The 25,095-nt window shown below is 44.3% G+C and overlaps 1 protein-coding gene across 4 annotated transcripts in view; it reads left to right on the top strand.

The window, feature by feature from the left end:
- The window catches only part of bach2b (BTB and CNC homology 1, basic leucine zipper transcription factor 2b), a 151,113-nt gene that overhangs the window by 101,923 nt on the left and 24,095 nt on the right, over window positions 1–25,095 (top strand). For all 4 annotated transcript variants that reach the window (XM_080514108.1, XM_080514111.1, XM_080514110.1 and 1 more), the window contains exon 3: window positions 17,947–19,458. In XM_080514108.1, coding sequence (XP_080370234.1) covers window positions 17,947–19,458 — 1,512 coding nt within the window. The remainder of the gene's footprint in view (window positions 1–17,946; window positions 19,459–25,095) is intronic.

The following is a 25,095-nucleotide window of genomic DNA, read 5'->3' on the forward strand; positions in this document are numbered from 1 at the left end:
ACCAGTAGTGTGCAGCCAGGGGCAGCAGGGCTAGTGCTGCTAGCCCTGTCAAACATTATTGTTCTTTCTTTTTTAATAATTAAAAAGTGATTCTGAAATCTGTCTGGACTCAATTAGTGACTTTAGCAACTTTATCCAGAAGACGACTGGTTATATTTTGTGGAGCTCAAATCTCCTATGTCCTCTAAATGCATCACAGCTCCTCTCCTCTGCTGGGGCTAGCAGTAGCTTCATTGCTAACCTCTGATAGAAGCTGGACGCTGCTATTAGGTTAAAATGTTGAGTGACAGGATCATCAGCCAATCAGAGTTTGATGTGTTATTGACAGAACACCTTTGGGCCAGCAGAGTTTCTAGTGCTGGTCTTGGTGTGGTCATTGAACTGAGCTTGACTGATCGGCCCATGGGCAGGTGGTGATGACATTGTTATTATCTGCTGCTCTGGAGTGATGGAGGCTCATTTAACAACAAGATTCATGAGAGCAGACGTGCTTCAGGACCTTTTTCAATTCTGAATAGAAGAAGAAAAACACCAGAAATGATGAGCGAACTCAGACCATGAAGGCTTTGTGCAGCATTTTACAGCAGGATGGTTTAGTCTACACGTGATGGTGATGCTAGTTTTGGTTTTTTTGTACTTTCTCTGGATGAGATTGGTGCTGCTGTTGGCATTTGGTGCAGTTTTTTGATTGTAAAGTGGTGTTTCACATGCAATCGTGGCCATAGACAGACAAGCATGCATGCATGACAGGAGTGCGCAAGACTAGCAACCCCCCTCCCCTCCATGGATGGGGGGTGCGAGCAAGCTACTTTTAAAGAAGTAACTAGTAATCAGTAATCGGATTTGTTTTTTTAAAGTAACTGTGGCAACACTTTCAGTTTTGTTAACCTTATAGTGTATTTTTCTCTCAGCACATGCATGTATGTATGGTTTCATTACAAAAATGAGCAACAGCATGAGCCTCCAAATGTGAAGAAAGTTTTGTAGTTACACTCATTTTCGTAAGAATCTACCATCCAAGGTCTGAAAATGGAAAATGTGAGGTAGTGACCTGCCTCAAGTGGGAAGCTTTGTTTTGATAGAAGTTGATGAGACAATTTCAAATTGTGAGCAGTTTTGCAAGAAACCAACATGTAATGTGTATGATTTAGTCAGTACCTTTCATAAAGAACGCCGCGTATAAACGTGCACCCCCCTGAAGAAATGCTGGCTGCGCCTTGCTGTGTGTAGAATGGAGCATAACAAGTTAAAAACCGCGATTAAAACTCTGCTGATGTTGTCTGTATGAGTTTGTACTTATCTTTATGCTTGCAGCTTCGTAGTGGAGTATGAAACAAGAAGCCATACTAATGCCATACCCAGTATATAACCCAAGCGTCCCAACTTTTAAGGACATTTTGCTCACAGAGAAACTTCACAGTTGTGGTTTCGAGATGAGACGTGATGATTCGTGGTTGCTTGAGACAGGGACACCTTCCAGTCGCAGCTGTGAACAGGAATATGCCTGTGATTCAGTCCATCATGACACTCATTAAAGCCAGTTGCAAACACTTTGTGTTGAGTGTGTTGTTGTTCTACCTCCAAGATGTGCCAACCATCAACTTTCCTAAGCTGTTGTGCAGGAAACAACTGGAGGGATTGTATCTTCTGCCTCTCCCATGAGGGCCATATCTCCACAACTCTTTCATTTCTTCAGATACAACACAAAGGTCTGTTCACAATTAAGGGTTAGATGTTAAAAGAGAACGGTCATGTTTATGTGGGTGCTGTCATTTAATGAAAGGCTGTTTTGCACTTTGTGATGAGCTCAGCCAGGTGCTGAATGTCAAAAGTCTGGAGCTTATGCAGATCTGAACTGATCAGTGAGCAGCTGAATCCGCACAACCTCCAGAGAACCCTCGTCAGTTTGCACCTGATATCACAGCGTCGTCAGACAGAGCGTAAAGACACGCGTCCAGCTTCCACAAACACTCACAAAATAGAAAACATTTTTAGTGATATTGTAGTTTTTTTCAGATTTTAGTACCTGCTGCAAAATATTTCCACGTGTTGCAGCACTTCCTCCAAGTGAGCACTGACGGGACAGGACTGGCCAGAACCTGACAACACGTCAGCAAGTGTATGATCTGTCTCCACACACACATTAGCTGTCACAAAAAAAACAAGATGTGCAGTTTTAAGTTTTTAAAGACAATAAGAGATTGTTATTATTATTATTGTTATTTTCCAAATGCATTTTCCTTGTTTTCTTTTTTTGACAGATTCAGATTTATTTTATGTAACATCCTGATTTATAACTTCCTCCTCAGTGCTCCAGCCAAACTCATGATAGAGAATATAATCCAGCAGATTGTGGTGTAAACAGGGCCTAATGTGCTATAAAAAATTTTTAAAAAAACCCGTTTGATGCGATCTATTTGTGTGAACGTGCAGTTTAGCACCATTAAGGCCAATTCCATAAGGACCAGATGAAACTTGAGGACTGACGTATGCTGCCGAACAAAATGGCGTCACTTCCGTCGGCGAGCTCCTTCTGGCCGAACCAATGAGTTTGGGCAGTGCCGGCTGTCCGGGCCCAAATATGTCCAGTAGGAGCCGCACTGCCCAAACTTCTGCACTGCCGTGTGCTGCACATGCCTGTTCCAGCTCGCTAATCACTATCAGTTATATTTTAATCATATTTAGCTTGTGTCGCTACTGTCTGAGTGCCGCAGCTCGTTAAAATGTCGTGATGCACCTGAATGCATCACTCAAAGCCGTCAGCTACTGCGGGAATCCCGAACAAACATCGCGCTCGTTCAAATAGTCTCTCTTTTATTATTGAAACAGTTCAGCGAAACGCATTTCTGACAGCACAGGAGGCGAGGAATAAACTACAGTTGAAAAGTTAAAACGCCGTTTCACAGATGTGTGGCTGCTGTTAGGGGCGTGGCCTGCTGTGAGGGGCGTGGCCTGCGAGTTCGGCAACATCTTGAGGAGTATGAAGAGTCCTGCTGAAAACATTTTTTTTCGCCAGCTTGTTGACGTCACTGCCGAACCTTTGTCTTGTTCTTATGGCTTCAAAAAGGGAATATGCAGGGGCCTTTATAGTCTCTTAGTATAACAGGCTCCATGTCTGCAAGCGTGCTTTAAAACTTCTGATTAAAGAGAAGAACATCTCCAGATTGAGGATGAAGAGATACATCATCACTGCAGGAAGTACAGAATTGTGAACGTCCATCTTCCCGAGCAGTAAATATGGTGAATGTGCTGCGCTCATCAGTGGAGCATGTCGTCCAGTCAACGCCTCGACACTACCACAATCTAACACACACACACACACACACACACACACACACACACACACACACACACACACACACACACACACACACACACACACACACACACACACACACACACACACACACACACTAGTTACTAGTATATATCATAAAGACTTGGTTGTTTCCGCCCACATGCCTGTAACATGGAAACTGTGAAGGTGTCAGTGAGACTAACTGGAGGAAAGAGATCCAGCCTGCAGACACTTTAGGAGGTTTTTTATTGCTTTTGGGAACCACTGCACTGACATTGTAGCCAAAAGAGCCACAAATACAGATTAAAACACGGAAATAATTCATTCTGGCATGAGCCAGCCGTCAGCACTATTGAAAGATTTCAGTTGATGCTTTCAACAAAAATTACCTTTTTTAAAGAGGTGAAATTGCATTCAGTTGTTTGTTGTACTGAAGAGAGATCTTGGATATGTTCAGCTTCTAATGAGCATTGGAAGTTCATGGAACAGAGTGTACACTACAGAGTGTGAGTTCCCGCAGCTTACAGTGGCAACACATAAAGGAAAATCTTGAATGAAGCGGAGAAATCATGCAATCTATCAAATTGTTGAGGATGAAGTTCATCAGATGAGATTGGGACCAAAGTAAAGTTTCTGATTGCAAATATCACATTGACCGGAGAATTATTCTTCCAGTTTCATGGTAGAGGTTGTTAGGGTTAGGGTTATATATATAGGAACTTATTGCAAAATGTATTCATGATGATCAAGAAAGATTGTTCTTTGTTTAAACTTACTAGTTTTTTCAACATGAAAAATAAAATTCAAATAAAGGGAACTTGCTGTTTTTCCTGGGGTGTGTTTGATAGATTGCTTGTCGTTTATCTTCCACTAATTCAGTGATATCCCTGCCTCTTTGTATCTTCATTATATGTCCGTGGCGCTTGAGAATGCTTGTGAGAATTGTAGTATTTCGTGTTTTGAAATACTGAATGAAACATAGTAAAGATAACAATATTGTTTTTTATTGTTGGATGAATTTAAAAATGTGTTCACATCAACACAATCATACCCGTAGTTCCGGAAAAAGAAAAATCAGTGTCTTGTATTTTGAATAAATATTTTTTACTTCAATACCAGATACTGTATATTTGTGTAAATGTTAGAACTTGAATTGTTATGTTGATTTCACAGATTCAATTGAGTTAAATATACTTCTCAAATTGGTTTTTTCTCAGTGGGTAGTTTGGAGTTGGTGGTTTGGATGAACTGTTTTCACTGAAGGCCACATACAAAAACGAAGTTTTACATTCAGACAAGCAGTATAATTCAAAGTTGATTTATGCAGATGTTGTATCGGTCCGTCGTGGTGAAGAAGGAGCTGAGCCAAAAGACCAAGCTCTCGATTTACCGGTCGATCTTCGATGGTCATGAACTATGGGTCATGACCGAAAGAACCAGATCCCGGATACAAGCGGCTGAAATGAGCTTCCTCCGTAGGGTGGCTGGGCGCACCCTTAGAGATAGGGTGAGGAGCTCAGTCACCCTTAGAGATAGGGTGAGGAGCTCAGTCACCCTTAGAGATAGGGTGAGGAGCTCAGTCACCCTTAGAGATAGGGGGAGGAGCTCAGTCACCCTTAGAGATAGGGTGAGGAGCTCAGTCATCCTTAGAGATAGGGTGAGGAGCTCAGTCACCCTTAGAGATAGGGGGAGGAGCTCAGTCACCCTTAGAGATAGGGGGAGGAGCTCAGTCACCCTTAGAGATAGGGTGAGGAGCTCAGTCACCCTTAGAGATAGGGGGAGGAGCTCAGTCACCCTTAGAGATAGGGTGAGGAGCTCAGTCATCCTTAGAGATAGGGTGAGGAGCTCAGTCACCCTTAGAGATAGGGTGAGGAGCTCAGTCACCCTTAGAGATAGGGTGAGGAGCTCAGTCATCCTTAGAGATAGGGTGAGGAGCTCAGTCACCCTGAGAGATAGGGGGAGGAGCTCAGTCACCCTTAGAGATAGGGTGAGGAGCTCAGTCATCCTTAGAGATAGGGTGAGGAGCTCAGTCACCCTTAGAGATAGGGTGAGGAGCTCAGTCACCCTTAGAGAGAGGGGGAGGAGCTCAGTCACCGTTAGAGATAGGGGGAGGAGCTCAGTCACCCTTAGAGAGAGGGGGAGGAGCTCAGTCACCCTTAGAGATAGGGGGAGGAGCTCAGTCACCAGGAGGAGCTCGGAGTAGAGCCGCTGCTCCTCCACATCCAGAGGAGCCAGATGAGGAGGTCCAGGCACCTGTTTCAGATGCCCCCGGACGCCTCCCTAGGGAGGAGTTCCAGGCATGTCCCTCTGGTAGGAGGCCTCGGGGCAGACCCAGGACACCTGGAGGGACTATGTCCCTCTGGTAGGAGGCCTCGGGGCAGACCCAGGACACCAGGAGGGACTATGTCCCTCTGGTAGGAGGCCTCGGGGCAGACCCAGGACACCTGGAGGGACTATGTCTCTCTATGGCCTGGGAATTCCTTGGGGTGCCACCAGAAGAGCTGGAGGAAGAGTCTGGGGGAGGGAAGTCTGCTGCCTCCGTGACCTTGAGTTAATGGCCTTCTAGTGAAGAAGCTGTCTTTTTGTTATATTAAATCAATCATTGTACAATGAGTATTAGGAATGATCTGTTTGGCCCTCCTTTGTTGGATTGTTATTGCATCTTGGGTGTCTGTTAGATTATTGTAAACTTGAGAACTACCAATAAAACCCTCACTTCACCCAAACTCACCTGGGGCTTGTTATTTCCTCCACCGACATCCTTCTCCTAGCAGACCCGGGTCATGGAACTCGGGTCGTGGGTCGGGATAAAGGCTAAATCAAGGGTGAAGGGTCAGTGTAGGATTACATGTTAAATGTAATGGCAATAGGATTACATTTAAAAATTCAAATAGCCATGTAATGCTTCGGCTGTTCAGAGTTGTGGTGGGGGACGTTTCCAGATCAGGACGTTGTTTAAATGAAAGGGTCAAGGACTGTAGCAGTGTGTCAAGTGTCCTTCTGGGTCCTACCTCTATCCCTCCACTGATCTCTCCCTCCACTGATCTCTCCCTCCACTGATCTCTCCCTCCACTGATCTCTCCCTCCACTGATCTATCTCTCCACTGATCTATCCCTCCACTGATCCATCCCTCCACTGATCTATCTCTCCACTGATCTATCCCTCCACTGATCTCTCCCTCCACTGATCCATCCCTCCACTGATCTATCTCTCCACTGATCTATCCCTCCACTGATCTATCCCTCCACTGATCTATCCCTCCACTGATCTATCCCTCCACTGATCCATCCCTCCACTGATCTATCCCTCCACTGATCTATCTCTCCACTGATCTATCTCTCCACTGATCTATCCCTCCACTGATCTATCCCTCCACTGATCTATCCCTCCACTGATCTATCTCTCCACTGATCTATCCCTCCACTGATCTCTCCCTCCACTGATCTCTCCCTCCACTGATCTCTCTCTCCACTGATCTCTCCCTCCACTGATCTCTTCCTCCACTGATCTATCCCTCCACTGATCTCTCCCTCCACTGATCTCTCCCTCCACTGGTCTCTCTCTCTCTCTCTCTCTCTCTCTCTCTCTCTCTCTCTCTCTCTCTCTCTCTCTCTCTCTCTCTCTCTGTCTCTCTCTCTCCCATCCTATTTAGTTTTAATGTTGGGTTTTTTCCGCACTAACTATAAATGTTTGATAGGTTTGAGAGACTGTATCTGGCAGCATGAATCACTGATTGATATTAACTAACAACCCGCTACTCAGTCAACCAGCACGTGTCGCCCCAACTAATCCTAAAACCTGAGATCCTCTAAACGTATTGAGAAAGTCTTCCTCCCATCAGCACCAGTACTGGTATTGGTAGGTTACTGGCAGGTTAGGAGCTAATAAAACTAGTTGGTATTGGCAGGTTACTGGCAGGTTATGAGTTAATAAAACTAGTTGGTGTTGGCAGGTTACTGGCAGGTTATGAGCTAATAAAACTAGATGGTATTGGCAGGTTACTAGCAGGTAATGAGGTAATAAAAGTAATTGGTATTGGCAGGTTACTGACAGGTTATGAGGTAATAAAACTAGTTGGTATTGGCAGGTTACTGACAGGTTATGAGCTAATAAAACTAGTTGGTATTGGTAGGTTACTGGCAGGTTAGGAGCTAATAAAACTAGTTGGTATTGGCAGGTTACTGGCAGGTTATGAGTTAATAAAACTAGTTGGTGTTGGCAGGTTACTGGCAGGTTTTGAGCTAATAAAACTAGTTGGTATTGGCAGGTTACTGACAGGTTATGAGCTAATAAAACTAGTTGGTATTGGTAGGTTACTGGCAGGTTAGGAGCTAATAAAACTAGTTGGTATTGGTAGGTTACTGGCAGGTTAGGAGCTAATAAAACTAGTTGGTATTGGCAGGTTACTGGCAGGTTATGAGTTAATAAAACTAGTTGGTGTTGGCAGGTTACTGGCAGGTTTTGAGCTAATAAAACTAGTTGGTATTGGCAGGTTACTGGCAGGTTAGGAGCTAATAAAACTAGTTGGTATTGGCAGGTTACTAGCAGGTTATGAGCTAATAAAACTAGATGGTATTGGCAGGTTACTAGCAGGTAATGAGGTAATAAAAGTAATTGGTATTGGCAGGTTACTGACAGGTTATGAGGTAATAAAACTAGTTGGTATTGGCAGGTTACTGACAGGTTATGAGCTAATAAAACTAGTTGGTTTTGGTAGGTTACTGGCAGGTTAGGAGCTAATAAAACTAGTTGGTATTGGTAGGTTACTGGCAGGTTAGGAGCTAATAAAACTAGTTGGTATTGGCAGGTTACCGGCAGGTTATGAGCTAATAAAACTAGTTGGTATTGGCAGGTTACTGGCAGGTTAGGAGCTAATAAAACTAGTTGGTATTGGCAGGTTACTGGCAGGTTATGAGCTAATAAAACTAGTTGGTATTGGCAGGTTACTGGCAGGTTATGAGCTAATAAAACTAGTTGGTATTGGCAGGTTACTGGCAGGTTAGGAGCTAATGAAACTAGTTGGTATTGGCAGGTTACTGGCAGGTTAGGAGCTAATAAAACTAGTTGGTATTGGCAGGTTACTGGCAGGTTAGGAGCTAATAAAACTAGTTGGTATTGGCAGGTTACTGGCAGGTTAGGAGCTAATGAAACTAGTTGGTATTGGCAGGTTACTGGCAGGTTAGGAGCTAATGAAACTAGTTGGTATTGGCAGGTTACTGGCAGGTTATGAGGTAATAAAACTAGTTGGTATTGGCAGGTTACTAGCAGGTTAAGAGCTAATTAAAACTAGTTGTATTGGCAGGTTACTGGCAGGTTAGGAGCTAATAAAACTAGTTGGTATTGGCAGGTTACTGGCAGGTTATGAGGTAATAAAACTAGTTGGTATTGGCAGGTTACTAGCAGGTTAGGAGCTAATAAAACTAGTTGGTATTGGCAGGTTACTGGCAGGTTAGGAGCTAATAAAACTAGTTGGTATTGGCAGGTTACTGGCAGGTTATGAGGTAATAAAACTAGTTGGTATTGGCAGGTTACTAGCAGGTTAGGAGCTAATAAAACTAGTTGGTATTGGCAGGTTACTGGCAGGTTAGGAGCTAATAAAACTAGTTGGTATTGGCAGGTTGCTAGCAGGTTATGAGCTAATAAAACTAGTTGGTATTGGCAGGTTACTAGCAGGTAATGAGGTAATAAAAGTAATTGGTATTGGCAGGTTACTGACAGGTTATGAGGTAATAAAACTAGTTGGTATTGGCAGGTTACTGACAGGTTATGAGCTAATAAAACTAGTTGGTATTGGTAGGTTACTGGCAGGTTAGGAGCTAATAAAACTAGTTGGTATTGGCAGGTTACCGGCAGGTTAGGAGCTAATAAAACTAGTTGGTATTGGCAGGTTACTAGCAGGTTATGAGCTAATAAAACTAGATGGTATTGGCAGGTTACTAGCAGGTAATGAGGTAATAAAAGTAATTGGTATTGGCAGGTTACTGACAGGTTATGAGGTAATAAAACTAGTTGGTATTGGCAGGTTACTGACAGGTTATGAGCTAATAAAACTAGTTGGTATTGGTAGGTTACTGGCAGGTTAGGAGCTAATAAAACTAGTTGGTATTGGCAGGTTACTGACAGGTTATGAGCTAATAAAACTAGTTGGTATTGGTAGGTTACTGGCAGGTTAGGAGCTAATAAAACTAGTTGGTATTGGTAGGTTACTGGCAGGTTAGGAGCTAATAAAACTAGTTGGTATTGGCAGGTTACTGGCAGGTTATGAGTTAATAAAACTAGTTGGTGTTGGCAGGTTACTGGCAGGTTTTGAGCTAATAAAACTAGTTGGTATTGGCAGGTTACTGGCAGGTTAGGAGCTAATAAAACTAGTTGGTATTGGCAGGTTACTAGCAGGTTATGAGCTAATAAAACTAGATGGTATTGGCAGGTTACTAGCAGGTAATGAGGTAATAAAAGTAATTGGTATTGGCAGGTTACTGACAGGTTATGAGGTAATAAAACTAGTTGGTATTGGCAGGTTACTGACAGGTTATGAGCTAATAAAACTAGTTGGTTTTGGTAGGTTACTGGCAGGTTAGGAGCTAATAAAACTAGTTGGTATTGGTAGGTTACTGGCAGGTTAGGAGCTAATAAAACTAGTTGGTATTGGCAGGTTACCGGCAGGTTATGAGCTAATAAAACTAGTTGGTATTGGCAGGTTACTGGCAGGTTAGGAGCTAATAAAACTAGTTGGTATTGGCAGGTTACTGGCAGGTTATGAGCTAATAAAACTAGTTGGTATTGGCAGGTTACTGGCAGGTTATGAGCTAATAAAACTAGTTGGTATTGGCAGGTTACTGGCAGGTTAGGAGCTAATGAAACTAGTTGGTATTGGCAGGTTACTGGCAGGTTAGGAGCTAATAAAACTAGTTGGTATTGGCAGGTTACTGGCAGGTTAGGAGCTAATAAAACTAGTTGGTATTGGCAGGTTACTGGCAGGTTAGGAGCTAATGAAACTAGTTGGTATTGGCAGGTTACTGGCAGGTTAGGAGCTAATGAAACTAGTTGGTATTGGCAGGTTACTGGCAGGTTATGAGGTAATAAAACTAGTTGGTATTGGCAGGTTACTAGCAGGTTAAGAGCTAATTAAAACTAGTTGTATTGGCAGGTTACTGGCAGGTTAGGAGCTAATAAAACTAGTTGGTATTGGCAGGTTACTGGCAGGTTATGAGGTAATAAAACTAGTTGGTATTGGCAGGTTACTAGCAGGTTAGGAGCTAATAAAACTAGTTGGTATTGGCAGGTTACTGGCAGGTTAGGAGCTAATAAAACTAGTTGGTATTGGCAGGTTACTGGCAGGTTATGAGGTAATAAAACTAGTTGGTATTGGCAGGTTACTAGCAGGTTAGGAGCTAATAAAACTAGTTGGTATTGGCAGGTTACTGGCAGGTTAGGAGCTAATAAAACTAGTTGGTATTGGCAGGTTGCTAGCAGGTTATGAGCTAATAAAACTAGTTGGTATTGGCAGGTTACTAGCAGGTAATGAGGTAATAAAAGTAATTGGTATTGGCAGGTTACTGACAGGTTATGAGGTAATAAAACTAGTTGGTATTGGCAGGTTACTGACAGGTTATGAGCTAATAAAACTAGTTGGTATTGGTAGGTTACTGGCAGGTTAGGAGCTAATAAAACTAGTTGGTATTGGCAGGTTACCGGCAGGTTAGGAGCTAATAAAACTAGTTGGTATTGGCAGGTTACTAGCAGGTTATGAGCTAATAAAACTAGATGGTATTGGCAGGTTACTAGCAGGTAATGAGGTAATAAAAGTAATTGGTATTGGCAGGTTACTGACAGGTTATGAGGTAATAAAACTAGTTGGTATTGGCAGGTTACTGACAGGTTATGAGCTAATAAAACTAGTTGGTATTGGTAGGTTACTGGCAGGTTAGGAGCTAATAAAACTAGTTGGTATTGGTAGGTTACTGGCAGGTTAGGAGCTAATAAAACTAGTTGGTATTGGCAGGTTACCGGCAGGTTAGGAGCTAATAAAACTAGTTGGTATTGGCAGGTTACCGGCAGGTTATGAGCTAATAAAACTAGTTGGTATTGGCAGGTTACTGGCAGGTTAGGAGCTAATAAAACTAGTTGGTATTGGTAGGTTACTGGCAGGTTAGGAGCTAATAAAACTAGTTGGTATTGGCAGGTTACTGGCAGGTTAGGAGCTAATAAAACTAGTTGGTATTGGCAGGTTACTGGCAGGTTAGGAGCTAATAAAACTAGTTGGTATTGGCAGGTTACTGGCAGGTTAGGAGCTAATGAAACTAGTTGGTATTGGCAGGTTACTGGCAGGTTAGGAGCTAATAAAACTAGTTGGTATTGGCAGGTTACTGGCAGGTTAGGAGCTAATAAAACTAGTTGGTATTGGTAGGTTACTGGCAGGTTAGGAGCTAATGAAACTAGTTGGTATTGGCAGGTTACTGGCAGGTTAGGAGCTAATGAAACTAGTTGGTATTGGCAGGTTACTGGCAGGTTATGAGGTAATAAAACTAGTTGGTATTGGCAGGTTACTGGCAGGTTAAGAGCTAATAAAACTAGTTGTATTGGCAGGTTACTGGCAGGTTAGGAGCTAATAAAACTAGTTGGTATTGGCAGGTTACTGGCAGGTTATGAGGTAATAAAACTAGTTGGTATTGGCAGGTTACTAGCAGGTTAGGAGCTAATAAAACTAGTTGGTATTGGCAGGTTACTGGCAGGTTAGGAGCTAATAAAACTAGTTGGTATTGGCAGGTTACTGGCAGGTTATGAGGTAATAAAACTAGTTGGTATTGGCAGGTTACTAGCAGGTTAGGAGCTAATAAAACTAGTTGGTATTGGCAGGTTACTGGCAGGTTAGGAGCTAATAAAACTAGTTGGTATTGGCAGGTTGCTAGCAGGTTATGAGCTAATAAAACTAGTTGGTATTGGCAGGTTACTAGCAGGTAATGAGGTAATAAAAGTCATTGGTATTGGCAGGTTACTGACAGGTTATGAGGTAATAAAACTAGTTGGTATTGGCAGGTTACTGACAGGTTATGAGCTAATAAAACTAGTTGGTATTGGTAGGTTACTGGCAGGTTAGGAGCTAATAAAACTAGTTGGTATTGGCAGGTTACCGGCAGGTTAGGAGCTAATAAAACTAGTTGGTATTGGCAGGTTACCGGCAGGTTAGGAGCTAATAAAACTAGTTGGTATTGGCAGGTTACCGGCAGGTTATGAGCTAATAAAACTAGTTGGCATTGGCAGGTTACCGGCAGGTTATGAGCTAATAAAACTAGTTGGTATTGGCAGGTTACTGGCAGGTTATGAGCTAATAAAACTAGTTGGTATTGGCAGGTTACTGGCAGGTTATGAGGTAATAAAACTAGTTGGTATTGGCAGGTTACTGACAGGTTATGAGCTAATAAAACTAGTTGGTATTGGTAGGTTACTGGCAGGTTAGGAGCTAATAAAACTAGTTGGTATTGGTAGGTTACTGGCAGGTTAGGAGCTAATAAAACTAGTTGGTATTGGCAGGTTACTGGCAGGTTATGAGTTAATAAAACTAGTTGGTGTTGGCAGGTTACTGGCAGGTTTTGAGCTAATAAAACTAGTTGGTATTGGCAGGTTACTGGCAGGTTAGGAGCTAATAAAACTAGTTGGTATTGGCAGGTTACTAGCAGGTTATGAGCTAATAAAACTAGATGGTATTGGCAGGTTACTGACAGGTTATGAGGTAATAAAACTAGTTGGTATTGGTAGGTTACTGGCAGGTTAGGAGCTAATAAAACTAGTTGGTATTGGCAGGTTACCGGCAGGTTATGAGCTAATAAAACTAGTTGGTATTGGCAGGTTACTGGCAGGTTAGGAGCTAATAAAACTAGTTGGTATTGGCAGGTTACTGGCAGGTTATGAGCTAATAAAACTAGTTGGTATTGGCAGGTTACTGGCAGGTTAGGAGCTAATGAAACTAGTTGGTATTGGCAGGTTACTGGCAGGTTAGGAGCTAATAAAACTAGTTGGTATTGGCAGGTTACTGGCAGGTTTTGAGCTAATAAAACTAGTTGGTATTGGCAGGTTTCTGGCAGGTTATGAGCTAATAAAACTAGTTGGTATTGGCAGGTTACTGGCAGGTTATGAGCTAATAAAACTAGATGGTATTGGCAGGTTACTGGCAGGTTATGAGCTAATAAAACTAGTTGGTATTGGCAGGTTACTGGCAGGTTATGAGCTAATAAAACTAGTTGGTGTTGGCAGGTTACTGGCAGGTTATGAGCTAATAAAACTAGTTGGTATTGGCAGGTTACTGGCAGGTTATGAGCTAATAAAACTAGTTGGTATTGGCAGGTTGAGAGCTAATAAAACTAGTTGGTGTTGGCAGGTTACTGGCAGGTTTTGAGCTAATAAAACTAGTTGGTATTGGCAGGTTACTGGCAGGTTATGAGCTAATAAAACTAGTTGGTATTGGCAGGTTACTGGCAGGTTATGAGCTAATAAAACTAGATGGTATTGGCAGGTTACTGGCAGGTTATGAGCTAATAAAACTAGTTGGTATTGGCAGGTTACTGGCAGGTTATGAGCTAATAAAACTAGTTGGTATTGGCAGGTTTCTGGCAGGTTATGAGCTAATAAAACTAGTTGGTATTGGCAGGTTACTGGCAGGTTATGAGCTACTAAAACTAGTTGGTATTGGCAGGATACTGGCAGGTTATGAGCTAATAAAACTAGTTGGTATTGGCAGGATACTGACAGGTTATGAGCGTCATGTGACACTGCAGTTCTAGTTTATTATCTGATTTTCTATTGTAATCCTGCTCAGTAATCCCCGTTTTTATCAAATATACCTGTAATGAGATTACACATTTTTTTATGTACTGTAACGGATTACAGTTAAAAAAAATTTGTATCCTAATTACATAATGCTGTTACAAGTAATCCGTTACTACCCAACCCTGGCAGTAGGTAATAAAAGACTTTAGCCTCAAATGCTCATAATGCTTCAGAATCTGGCCAGTGGATTATAACCCTGGGAGTCTTTCAGATGACCTCAACCTATTTCCTTACTGGCATATTTGTGTTTCCGCGTGCAGACTGTGTAGTTATTTTTTCAGGCGGCAAAAATCCACAGAGCAAATTCTGTGGTTTTTGAAACTTGATGACCTCAGAGGGGAAAATCCAGTTGTGCTAGTGGTGTGTCTAGCAGGGAGACTGCTGGACCTCTGGGAGCCGCTGCACTGCTCCTATGCTGGATGCCTCGTATAATTCATCTCTGTGTTCCTCCAACAAAGGCAGAAAAACAATCAGTAAACAGCAGACTCATTAAAACTACATTGTGCTGCACGTCTTCTACATCTGTAAGTCTCTGTTCAGTCTTGTGAGAGAGACTTTACATCAGTCAGGCTTGTAAAGGTGATTTGTAGACAAGCAAGCAGTCCTACACCACAACCAATCCATTGTAATTGCATGTGTTCACACACCTTCACTGTGTGTAGCTTGATTGCATTCCTCCTCATTCCTTCCCCCAGCAGCGCTTAACACTAAAGTGTTTGTGGCAGAGAATGAAAGCAGATAAAGCTGCGGGGATCGGACGTTCAGAGTCTGAGTAAAGTGGCGGGCACAGCTCGACATGAACCTCACGCTGATCTCTAAATGGCAGCTCTGAAGCAGGCTTCTTGGACTCCTGTCTCCACCTCAGTGTGCTGGCTGACAGGCTGGACCAGGCTTCTGCAGGCTCAGGGCTTTGCCTAATTATCTGGCATTAAGTCTAAATGGAAAGCCTCCCTCTATCACCTCCCACCACATGGTCACACCGGGGATAAGCCACAGTGTTACAAAGTGTTGGGCTTTGCAGACACTTGACCTGGAGGAAGCAGGTCACTGGTACAGAAAGTGAGACTTTAGCACCATGAAGTGATCTGAGCACTCAGAGTTCAGCTCGTCTGCCGGACCATTAACGGCGAATCAGAGCAGCTTGCGAAGTCCATTCAGTTAATTCACGCTTTGTGAGACGAGGTTCCCGCTCACCTTTTGGCTTCAAATAAGCCATCAGTTTAATCATTTTCTAAGAAATCTCTGATTCTAATCCAACTTTTCAGATTTAACCATCAGATTTGGACAGTTAAGGTTTGAAAACTATCAAACTACATTTACCATCTCAATTTCATCCTCATCATGAAGCCGGCTATAAAAACATTTGAAAAGAAAAGGTTTTCCTGAAGTGTTGCAGTTGCACATAAGGTCATCCACCAAAAGCAGAATTGCTGATCACTGACAACATGAACATGCAGAAAATCCGAAAATCCGCTCACACTTTCCCAAATTAATTCACCAAACAGGAACATGACAGTCATGCCAGTCTAGGTGCCTCCATGTAAGACATGTAAATACAGTTATCTTTGCTTTAACCATCTTTTATAGATGTTTTGCATTATTTCTCCAGAGCAAAACAGAAAAGTGCAATTCCATTTAAATAAACTTCAATAGACCAGGTTGGTCTTTGTGCCCGTGTGAACATAGAATTCTAGAAATATCACATGAATTGATAACCGAGAACAAAGGCTAAGGCTGCGTCTCAATTCTCCCCCTTAGCCCTTCACCTTACCCCTACCCCTTTGAAATGCGCGTTCACGAGAGTCTGAGGGGTGTCCCATTTCACTACTGTGCAGAGGTGGAGGGGTGAGGGGAAGGGCTATTCCCTCTCTAACCCTTTTACAGATGCCCACTTTAAACAGAGGGGTAGTAGGATATGGCGGCGAAGGACTCGCATTTCACATATATACGTTTCTAAAGTTATATAAACCTGTTGTGTTTTATACTAGTAAGATTCACATATATACTTCTAAAGTTATATAAACCTGTTGTGTTTTATACTAGTAAGATTCACATATATACGCTTCTAAAGTTATATAAACCTGTTGTGTTTTATACTAGTAAGATTCACATATATACTTCTAAAGTTATATAAACCTGTTGTGTTTTATACTAGTAAGATTCACATATATACGCTTCTAAAGTTATATAAACCTGTTGTGTTTTATACTAGTAAGATTCCCATATATACACTTCTAAAGTTCTATAAACCTGTTGTGTTTTATACTAGTAAGATTCACATCTATACGCTTCTAAAGTTCTATAAACCTGTTGTGTTTTATACTAGTAAGATTCACATCTATACACTTCTAAAGTTCTATAAACCAGTTGTGTTTTATACTAGTAAGATTCACATATATACGCTTCTAAAGTTCTATAAACCTGTTGTGTTTTATACTAGTAAGATTCACATCTATACACTTCTAAAGTTCTATAAACCTGTTGTGTTTTATACTAGTAAGATTCACATATATACGCTTCTAAAGCTCTATAAACCTGTTGTGTTTTATACTAGTAAGATTCACATCTATACACTTCAAAAGTCCTATAAACCTGTTTTGTTTTATACTAGTAAGATTCACATATATACACTTCTAAAGATATATAAACCTGTTATGTTTTATACTAGTAAGAGCAGCAGTAGGGCTGCCGTCTGCCGTATGGAGCTTCCGTGTGTATTTGTTTGGTAGAGACTGTTTATAACATTATTATTACACTGTAGAGTTCCAAAGTCTTCTAATATGGTGTTTTGAAAACAGGGACCAGAGCAAACAAGGAAGATCCTCCACCTTCACATGGTGGATGAGGAAATATTTCTGAAGTCCAAATACAGAAACTGAATAATCCATGTCTCCGTCTATTTCTTCACCTTGGAGAGGGGCGGGTCTTAGCAGAGGGGGGGGGGGGGGGGGGGGGGGGTCTGAGCACAGGGAGAGGGGTGTCCCAAATGTAAGGGCTGAAACTGCCTTTGCCCTGGTTTTGGAGGCAGAGGGCTAAGGGGTAGGCGGAGGGGTAAGAATAGAATTGGGATTGGCCCTAAATCTCTGGACCCACTTTTACGGCAATCGACATTTAATTGCAAAATTCAACCCCAGAATCTGAACAAAAGATATTTAAAGGATTTGAGAATTTAATAATCACCTGTAACTGATTCAATCATTTACCTTCAAACGTTGTTCATTTGTTTATTATTATTTCACAATAAAGTAATTATTAAAGTGGGAAGAAATTGTGCTTCACCAAGTAAAAATGGCAGAAATGCATCCGCATCACCTCTGAGTGTTTGCCAGATATTTACAATGAACAATTTGAAAGAAACAGGAGAACTGCAAAAGTGATCAGATATGGTCCCAGTAAACGGTTAATGTGCACTGCTTCGTTCATGTCCTTGAGTATGAATCCACACTCTACATACTTCCACGTCTTACCTCGAGCAGTTGAGGGTTGTTGTTTTTTTTTAACACAGAGCAGCGACAGGAGTGGGTGTTGGCAGAAGTCATGGTGTAACCACCGAGCAGACAGTGGTGGACCGTTGGAATGTCCCAGAGGTTGTTATTACACACAACAGGCTGTTATAACGCACAATCTGTCCACATCCCACAGCACAAGTTCTTATTTACTGCTTTGCAGAATGTGCAGCGCTGACCCAATAAAAAGATCACCTGGTACTTTACACTGTTAGTTTATGGATGTTGGAGCTGTCGGTTTGTTTCACCACACTCCAAGTGCTCTGAACAATGGCTGTGCTGATGGTAATGCTGGCAATTTCCCTGTTTTTTTGCAGGTCACTGCCAGGGGATTCGCTCCATTGTTGCAGTTTGCCTACACCGCTAAGCTGTTACTCAGCAGAGAAAACATCCAGGAGGTCATCCGCTGTGCCGAATTCCTGCGCATACACAACCTCGAGGACTCGTGCTTTCGCTTTCTGGAAGCCCAGCTGCGAAGCGAGGAAGACAGCTTGCTGCTCTGCCACAAGGTGGCAGCAGAGACGAACAACTCTGAGGATGAGAGCATGCAATCCGAAGCGGAAAGGCCGGTGTCCCCGAGGTCGAGGCATTGCGCAGATGCTCTTACCTCCTTTCAATGCCCTGACGACGATCGGCTAGCCAACGCGATGCCCGGAAACTTCATGGACAGCCGGCTGGACTTTGATCGACATGGAGCATCAGACCTGCCTCGATGCCCCAAGTACAGGAAATACCAGTGGGCTTGCAACAAGCACAATAATGACACATCTTCACACACCAGTACCTCAGGTTTTCCAAGCACATTAAAGGAGAGCAGCGTTAGTGGAGCGGTGCCAGGTCAGGGCAGGCTGCCTCTGGCACAGATCAAAGTGGAACCACAGGCAGAGGAAGAGACCATTTCATTGTGCCTGTCAGGGGATGAGCAGGATGTCAGGGACAAGGACAACACGACGGCCATGGAGTTGGACAACCCCATGTCTGTGGAGAGAACCAAGAGAACCAAGTCCCCCTCCTGTCTCCGAGCCTTCTTCAAAAAAGGGGTGGACCTCCCCAGTCGACCCAACACATCACAGCAGCTATTCGCCAACAGACTTGTCTGTCCCCAGGACAAAGGAAACTCTCAGGGAGATCACAAAAAAGACCTCAGGCCTTTCACTGGGGAGCTGGGTCTGTCTGTTACATCCCCAAAGGAAGTGGACGGTTTCCCGGCAGGTTTGTCCCTCAAATCTGCTTCCTGTGATGGGGTCTGCAAACAGGAAGTTGAGCTAGACCGGCGTAGTGTCATATTTTCCTCAGGGGCCTGCAAACGTCTGGGAACTCCAGCGCATTCCTACCCTGGTGGGAACTCATTGGAAATGGAGCTATCGGAGCACATGACAAAGGGCCTGTGGGCAGGAGCCAGCCAGTCCCTCCCCTCCTCCCAGACGTACTCCCCCAGCACCACCACCTCCGAGCCCCCGGGTCTGTGCCGCCCCCGGCCCAACACCAGCTGCCCAGTGCCAATCAAAGTATGCCCACGCTCGCCGCCTTGCGAGACGCGTACCAGGACTTCCAGCTCCTGCTCCTCATACTCCTACGCAGAGGATGGCAGTGGAGGATCTCCCTGCAGTCTACCCCAGTTTGAGTTCTCCTCCTCGCCATGCTCCAATGTGGCGCGCTGCCTCAATGTGGAGCAGCAGGATCAAAGCCTGGTCGGGAATCCCCTTTTTAATCAGGTGCGACCCAAGATCAAGTTTGAGCAGTCCTACGGCACCAACTCCAGCGATGAGTCAGGCTCCTTCTCGGAGGGAGACAGCGAGTCCTGCCATGTGCAGGAGCGAGGGCCAGAGGTGAGTGTAAAACATTGTCTTTCTCTTGTAGCACAGATGTAGCCATCACACTCAATTCCGTCATGGCTTATTATATCTCAGTGGCCTGCTCTCCAGGTCTGTATTAGCAGTCATTAAATCATCATGTAATTGAAGTGGGAGCGTTCACTGCAAGATTTACAGCACCACCAAAGGGCACAGATGTGTTTTGCTATTGTTAATCTGCTTCATGCACTGCTGGAGAGGTGTGTAATGAGTCCATGAGAGTCCAAATGCACAGAGACAATCTAGATGTAGAAAGCTGTGGTGCAGTTTTTTGGACAACAGTTGATTCTTGAAGGCTCAGATAGGTAAGTGATCAACTCCTCCAACTTCTGCTCCAGCTTTAACTCATTTCATTGTCGCGGATACACACATATCTAGCTCCTTCCAGAAATATGCATTTGCTTCTTGTCAGCATGTGTGTACAGTCTCCCAAATGGTGGTGTGAGCGGTGTTCTGTAGACATTACGACCTGATGTGCAGCAGAGTTGGAATGAGAGTGGGCAAGAGCTTGAGCCCAATCTCATGACGGGACCATAATGCAGCTCGACAGTGCTGACAAGGATGAACAGCCAATCCTCTAGTCATCCTGCCCTAATCTAGCGGGGCAGACATCCTACTTGCTGCAGACCAGCCGACTGTTGTTGTTTACCATTTAAAGATCAGTCAGGGACCTGGCTAATTCTGGATGTGGGCATTGCACATGTGCAATAACACTGAAATGAGCGCATTTCCTACCTGAGGGAAAGGCAATAAAAATCAATTGGCAGAGAACAGCAGTGCGGCCTCGCACAGCACTGCTGTTTGCTCAGTTTAATAATCAAAATTTCCATCTGCACTTCTCACTACTCACTGGCAAAGGCTGCAGCTCAGCTGGAAAGGCTTTCTGAACAGAAAAAGTACAAATGCTTGGAGTAAATTTGCATTGTGTTGTTAGTATATTGTATTTACTGGCCTGTATATCTGCAGTCTTACTACTAGAAATAAAAAAGAAGGTTTTAAAATGTGGGTCTGGCAGCTGCAGTGGAAATATGCGTGTCAGAAGGATTCATGTGGATTCCTCTTTGAGAAGAATTACAGTTAAAACTATGAATAATTTAGTCACACAGTATTGGTACATTTGTTGTGGCTGTAATGAAGATGTATGTAACTCTGTGACTGTAATATTAACAGTGCCAACCCTCGCACAACATATTTGAATACTTACCAGTTCTCTAAAATCAAAGTTTCCTGGGCCATTCAACATTCACTTGGAGTGATGGCAGGTTTGGTAGGTTCGATGGGTTTGGTTGGTTTAGTAGGCTTGGCAGTTCGATGAGTATGGCGGGTTCAGTGGGCTTGGCAGATTGAGAGAGTTTGGTGGGCTTTGCGAGTTCAGTAGATTCAATGGTTTTGGCGGGTTAAATAGGTTCGGTTGGTTTGGTGGGTTTGACGGGATGCAGTGTAGTTTATACTCTGTAATGACTGAATTTCACTCCTATAACAATAGAGCAGGTATACTATTGCAACAGCACATCATAAGTAGGGGGAAATTAACCTGTCTTACCATGGTCAAACACACCCTCTGACCCCCTTTTAAGAAGGGGGATCAGAGGGTGTGTTCCAACTACAGAGGGATCACACTCCTCAGCCTCCCCGGGAAAGTCTATTCCAGGGTACTGGAGAGGAGGGTCCGGCCGTTAGTCCAACTTCGGATCCAAGACAAACAATGCGGTTTTCGTCCTGGTCGTGGAACACTGGACCAGCTCTATACCCTCCACCAGGTTCTCCTGATGGTGGAACACTGGACCAGCTCTATACCCTCCACCAGGTTCTACTGATGGTGGAACACTGGACCAGCTCTATACCCTCCACCAGGTTCTCCTGATGGTGGAACACTGGACCAGCTCTATACCCTCCACCAGGTTCTCCTGATGGTGGAACACTGGACCAGCTCTATACCCTCCACCAGGTTCTCCTGATGGTGGAACACTGGACCAGCTCTATACCCTCCACCAGGTTCTCCTGATGGTGGAACACTGGACCAGCTCTATACCCTCCACCAGGTTCTCCTGGTCGTGGAACACTGGACCAGCTCTATACCCTCCACCAGGTTCTCCTGATGGTGGAACACTGGACCAGCTCAATACCCTCCACCAGGTTCTCCTGATGGTGGAACACTGGACCAGCTCTAGACCCTCCACCAGGTTCTCCTGATGGTGGAACACTGGACCAGCTCTATACCCTCCACCAGGTTCTCCTGATGGTGGAACACTGGACCAGCTCTAGACCCTCCACCAGGTTCTCCTGATGGTGGAACATTGGACCAGCTCTAGACCCTCCACCAGGTGCTTGAGGGTTCATGGGAGTTCGCCCAACCAGTCCACATGTGTTTTGTGAATCTGGAGAAGGCGTTCGACCGCGTCCCTCCAGACATCCTGTGGGGGGTGCTCCGGGAGTATGGAGTCCGGGGTCCCTTGTTAAGGGCTGTTTGGTCTTTGTATTCCTGGAGCAGGAGTTTGGTTCACATTGCCGGCAGTAAGTCAGACCTGTTCCCTGTGCATGTTGGCCTCCAGCAGGGCTGTCCTTTATCACCGGTTCTGTTCATCATATACATAGACAGAATCTCTAGGCACAGCCGGGGGCCGGAGGGGGTCCAGTTTGGGAACCACAGGATCTCATCTCTGCTTTTTGCAGATGATGTGGTTCTGCCAGCTTCATCGAACCTGGACCTTCAGTGTGCACTGATGCGGTTCTCAGCCGAGTGTGAAGCAGCTGGCATGAAGACCAGCACCTCTAAATCCGAGGCCATGGTTCTCGACCGGAAAAAGGTGGCTTGGAGGTTATCAGAGAGCAGGAAGTCTGTCCTGGGTCTGCACCATGTGCTGGAGAACAATGGAACATGGAAGCTAGTCTTTAGCGTCTGCTTCCTGTGTGTCTCTGCTAAAGGACCATTTCTAGAATGACTTGATGTGAATGAGACTTGTTTTGTAAAACGTCAGGAGTCGTCAGATGGTGTTCAGTTACTGTGTGATGTTGTCTTTGATGTGATATGTGTAGGATTGTGAGTTAACTAGTTAGTAAAGCAAAGATTAGCATGCAGACCCTGTGTCTGTGGCAGAGCTAACGTTGGTTTACAGGTTGATAACTGCTCCTAATATCATTATCTATAGAACTCAATCACTGTAACAGAACCAACACATCTTCATAAAGTTAAACAGTTCTATCATAGCATCAGGTTTAACTAATCTCAGGTAAAGCCCAGTTGTTGTTCCCACTTCCTTGAAGGAGTTCAGTTGTTGTCCTGCTGGAGGGAAGCTGGTGTCTTCTCCTGTAGTTAGCACCTCCTGCTAACTGTGGTCGCTGGTTCTGCAGGCTGAGGAGAAGAAGATGAAGTTGATGTTTCAGGAGTCCTTCTTTGCAGCTCCTGGTTGTTCCTTTTGTCCAGACTGAGGAGCTGGTCGCTCAGGTCTGTGATGGTTTTCCTGCTGGTTGAGGAAAACACAAACAAGTTCTGTGAGGCGTCGTTTCCCTGGTCCGTCCTGGAGGAACTGGTTGGTTGTCCTGGTTGATGGGAGATCAGACTCTGGGTGCTGGTCTCTGGACCAGGGGAAGGTCTGACCCTCGTGGTCGGGTCAGCAGAGGAGTTGAGGAGTGAAGGCCCTGGTTGCAGGCCTCTGGTGTTAGCTGTATGCTAACACTGGGTGAGTGTTAGCTGTATGCTAACGCTGGGTGAGCTGACTCCAGCAACCTCCTCCTCCATCGAAGAACAGGAGCAAAAGCCTTTTGTGAGTGGAGCAGCTCGGACGCAGCTCCTCCCTGGTGTTCACCGTGGAAGACTTAGGGAAAGACTCTCCGGAGTCTTTCTTTGCAGCCTCCTTTTGGTGAAGGTTGGGGGATTCGAAGGTGTGAAATCCTGAGAGCTTCAACCAATCAGTGACTGGCTGAGTGCATGGGGAGGGAAGAGTCTTTTGAGCAGAAAGCGGGGAGGATTTGCATGGGTCTGCCGTCAGAAAAGGCCCCCCCCCCCACTGGGTGTGATGGTCAATCACATTCTTTGGTCCAAATTCATATGTCATGACTGTGTATCATGACAAATGAAAATTGTCTTTCCCTAGAAATGAACAAATTTTCTGTAGTCTTGCGAGATCCCAACAAAAGGAGGAGAACACCACCACCAGAAGTGGAGATATTTTCAGCATTGTTATGTTACATTATGGAACGCATACAGAAGTGAACCCAGAAGTTTATTATGGATACAGTTGTGTTTGTATCCGTGCTCATATCCATGCTAACGCAAAGTGGCCTGTGGACGAACAATGCAGAAAGTATGAAGGGGTGTGTGTGTGTGTGTGTGTGTGTGTGTGTGTGTGTGTGTGTGTGTGTGTGTGTGTGTGTGTGTGTGTGTGTGTGTACACATAGGAATCAGCCAAGTGTGTAGATGGATAGATAGATGGACAGATCTTGCACACATTTTGTGTCATGTGTCTTTGTGTCGATGCTGACATCATGCGGAATGTTCGCAGTAGCAGATTTGAACTCGTGACCTTCTGACTCAGAGAAGTGCCACATTAGCACAGCACTCCCTCCTCCGCTCCCTCTATCTATCCCTCCCTTTCCCTCTCCCGAGCCCCATGTCTCTCTCTCCCTCTCTCTTTCTCTGATATTATATTCATCCATGTTTGCTGGAGGTGTAACAGAATAATTTTTGATGAGCTCGGTGGAGAGGGTTGCTCCAAGTGCATCAGAGGGAGAAAAATAAGAAGAGAGAGAGAGACAGAGGGAAATAGTGCGTTGCCATGGCGATAAGATTCTCAGAGCCAGCCGGTGTAGCGATGGGTTGGAGCTCCATGACAGGATTGTGCTTTTTCCTGGGGGGAAAAAAATGAGGACAAAGAGTCAGTAGGCAAACGGAGCTGCGAGATAAAGTGGCTCAGCTGTAATGTGTAATTATTACCTTCACAGCGTGGCACACAACGCCCATCACCATCAGATTTATGAGCCTTTGAAGGGCTCTCGCTGAATGCAGGGCTGTAAATTATTGTCGGATTGATTTCCATTGCCGAGCCCCCCAAAGAAAAAAAAGATGACAAGAGAGACATTTCAATTCTCTTTGTCAGCTGTTGAAGGCGCTTTGTCACGTCTCTGCATTCGCTTCCACTGCGCTGATAATATTTCCTCCTGAATCCCGAAGCTTTCCTGGGGTTCTGCAGCTAAACACCGGACTTCTGCATTGAGCTGCTTTAATTTGGCTTTTTTTGGGTGGAAGAAATGCTCCATCATCCTTCTCCCTACAAAGCAAACACAGGGGACAGCAATCAGTGGCGGAAGGGTAAAAATAGCCGCTCGGAGCCCAGGGCACAATGAGTCCCGAACAGGAAGGAAGTTGTTAAAGCATAGAACACTGTGACCAGCTGAGGTCTGGGGACTGTTTCTCCAATATAGGCCACATCAATGTGGAACCTGTCAGCAGCTTCACACACAATCATCAGAAACGCTCGCACCTTAATTCCTGAAAGTTTGGACCCCAGTGAGTCTTTGTGAGAGTGGATGTATGGGTGTACTTTCATACTGTGATTTGTTCCCATTTACTCCCACAAAGTAACTGGGTTTTGCTATGACAGCAGTATGTTTGTC

Source organism: Blennius ocellaris (assembly GCF_963422515.1).
Source record: "Blennius ocellaris genome assembly, chromosome: 18".
Lineage (NCBI taxonomy): Eukaryota > Metazoa > Chordata > Actinopteri > Blenniiformes > Blenniidae > Blennius > Blennius ocellaris.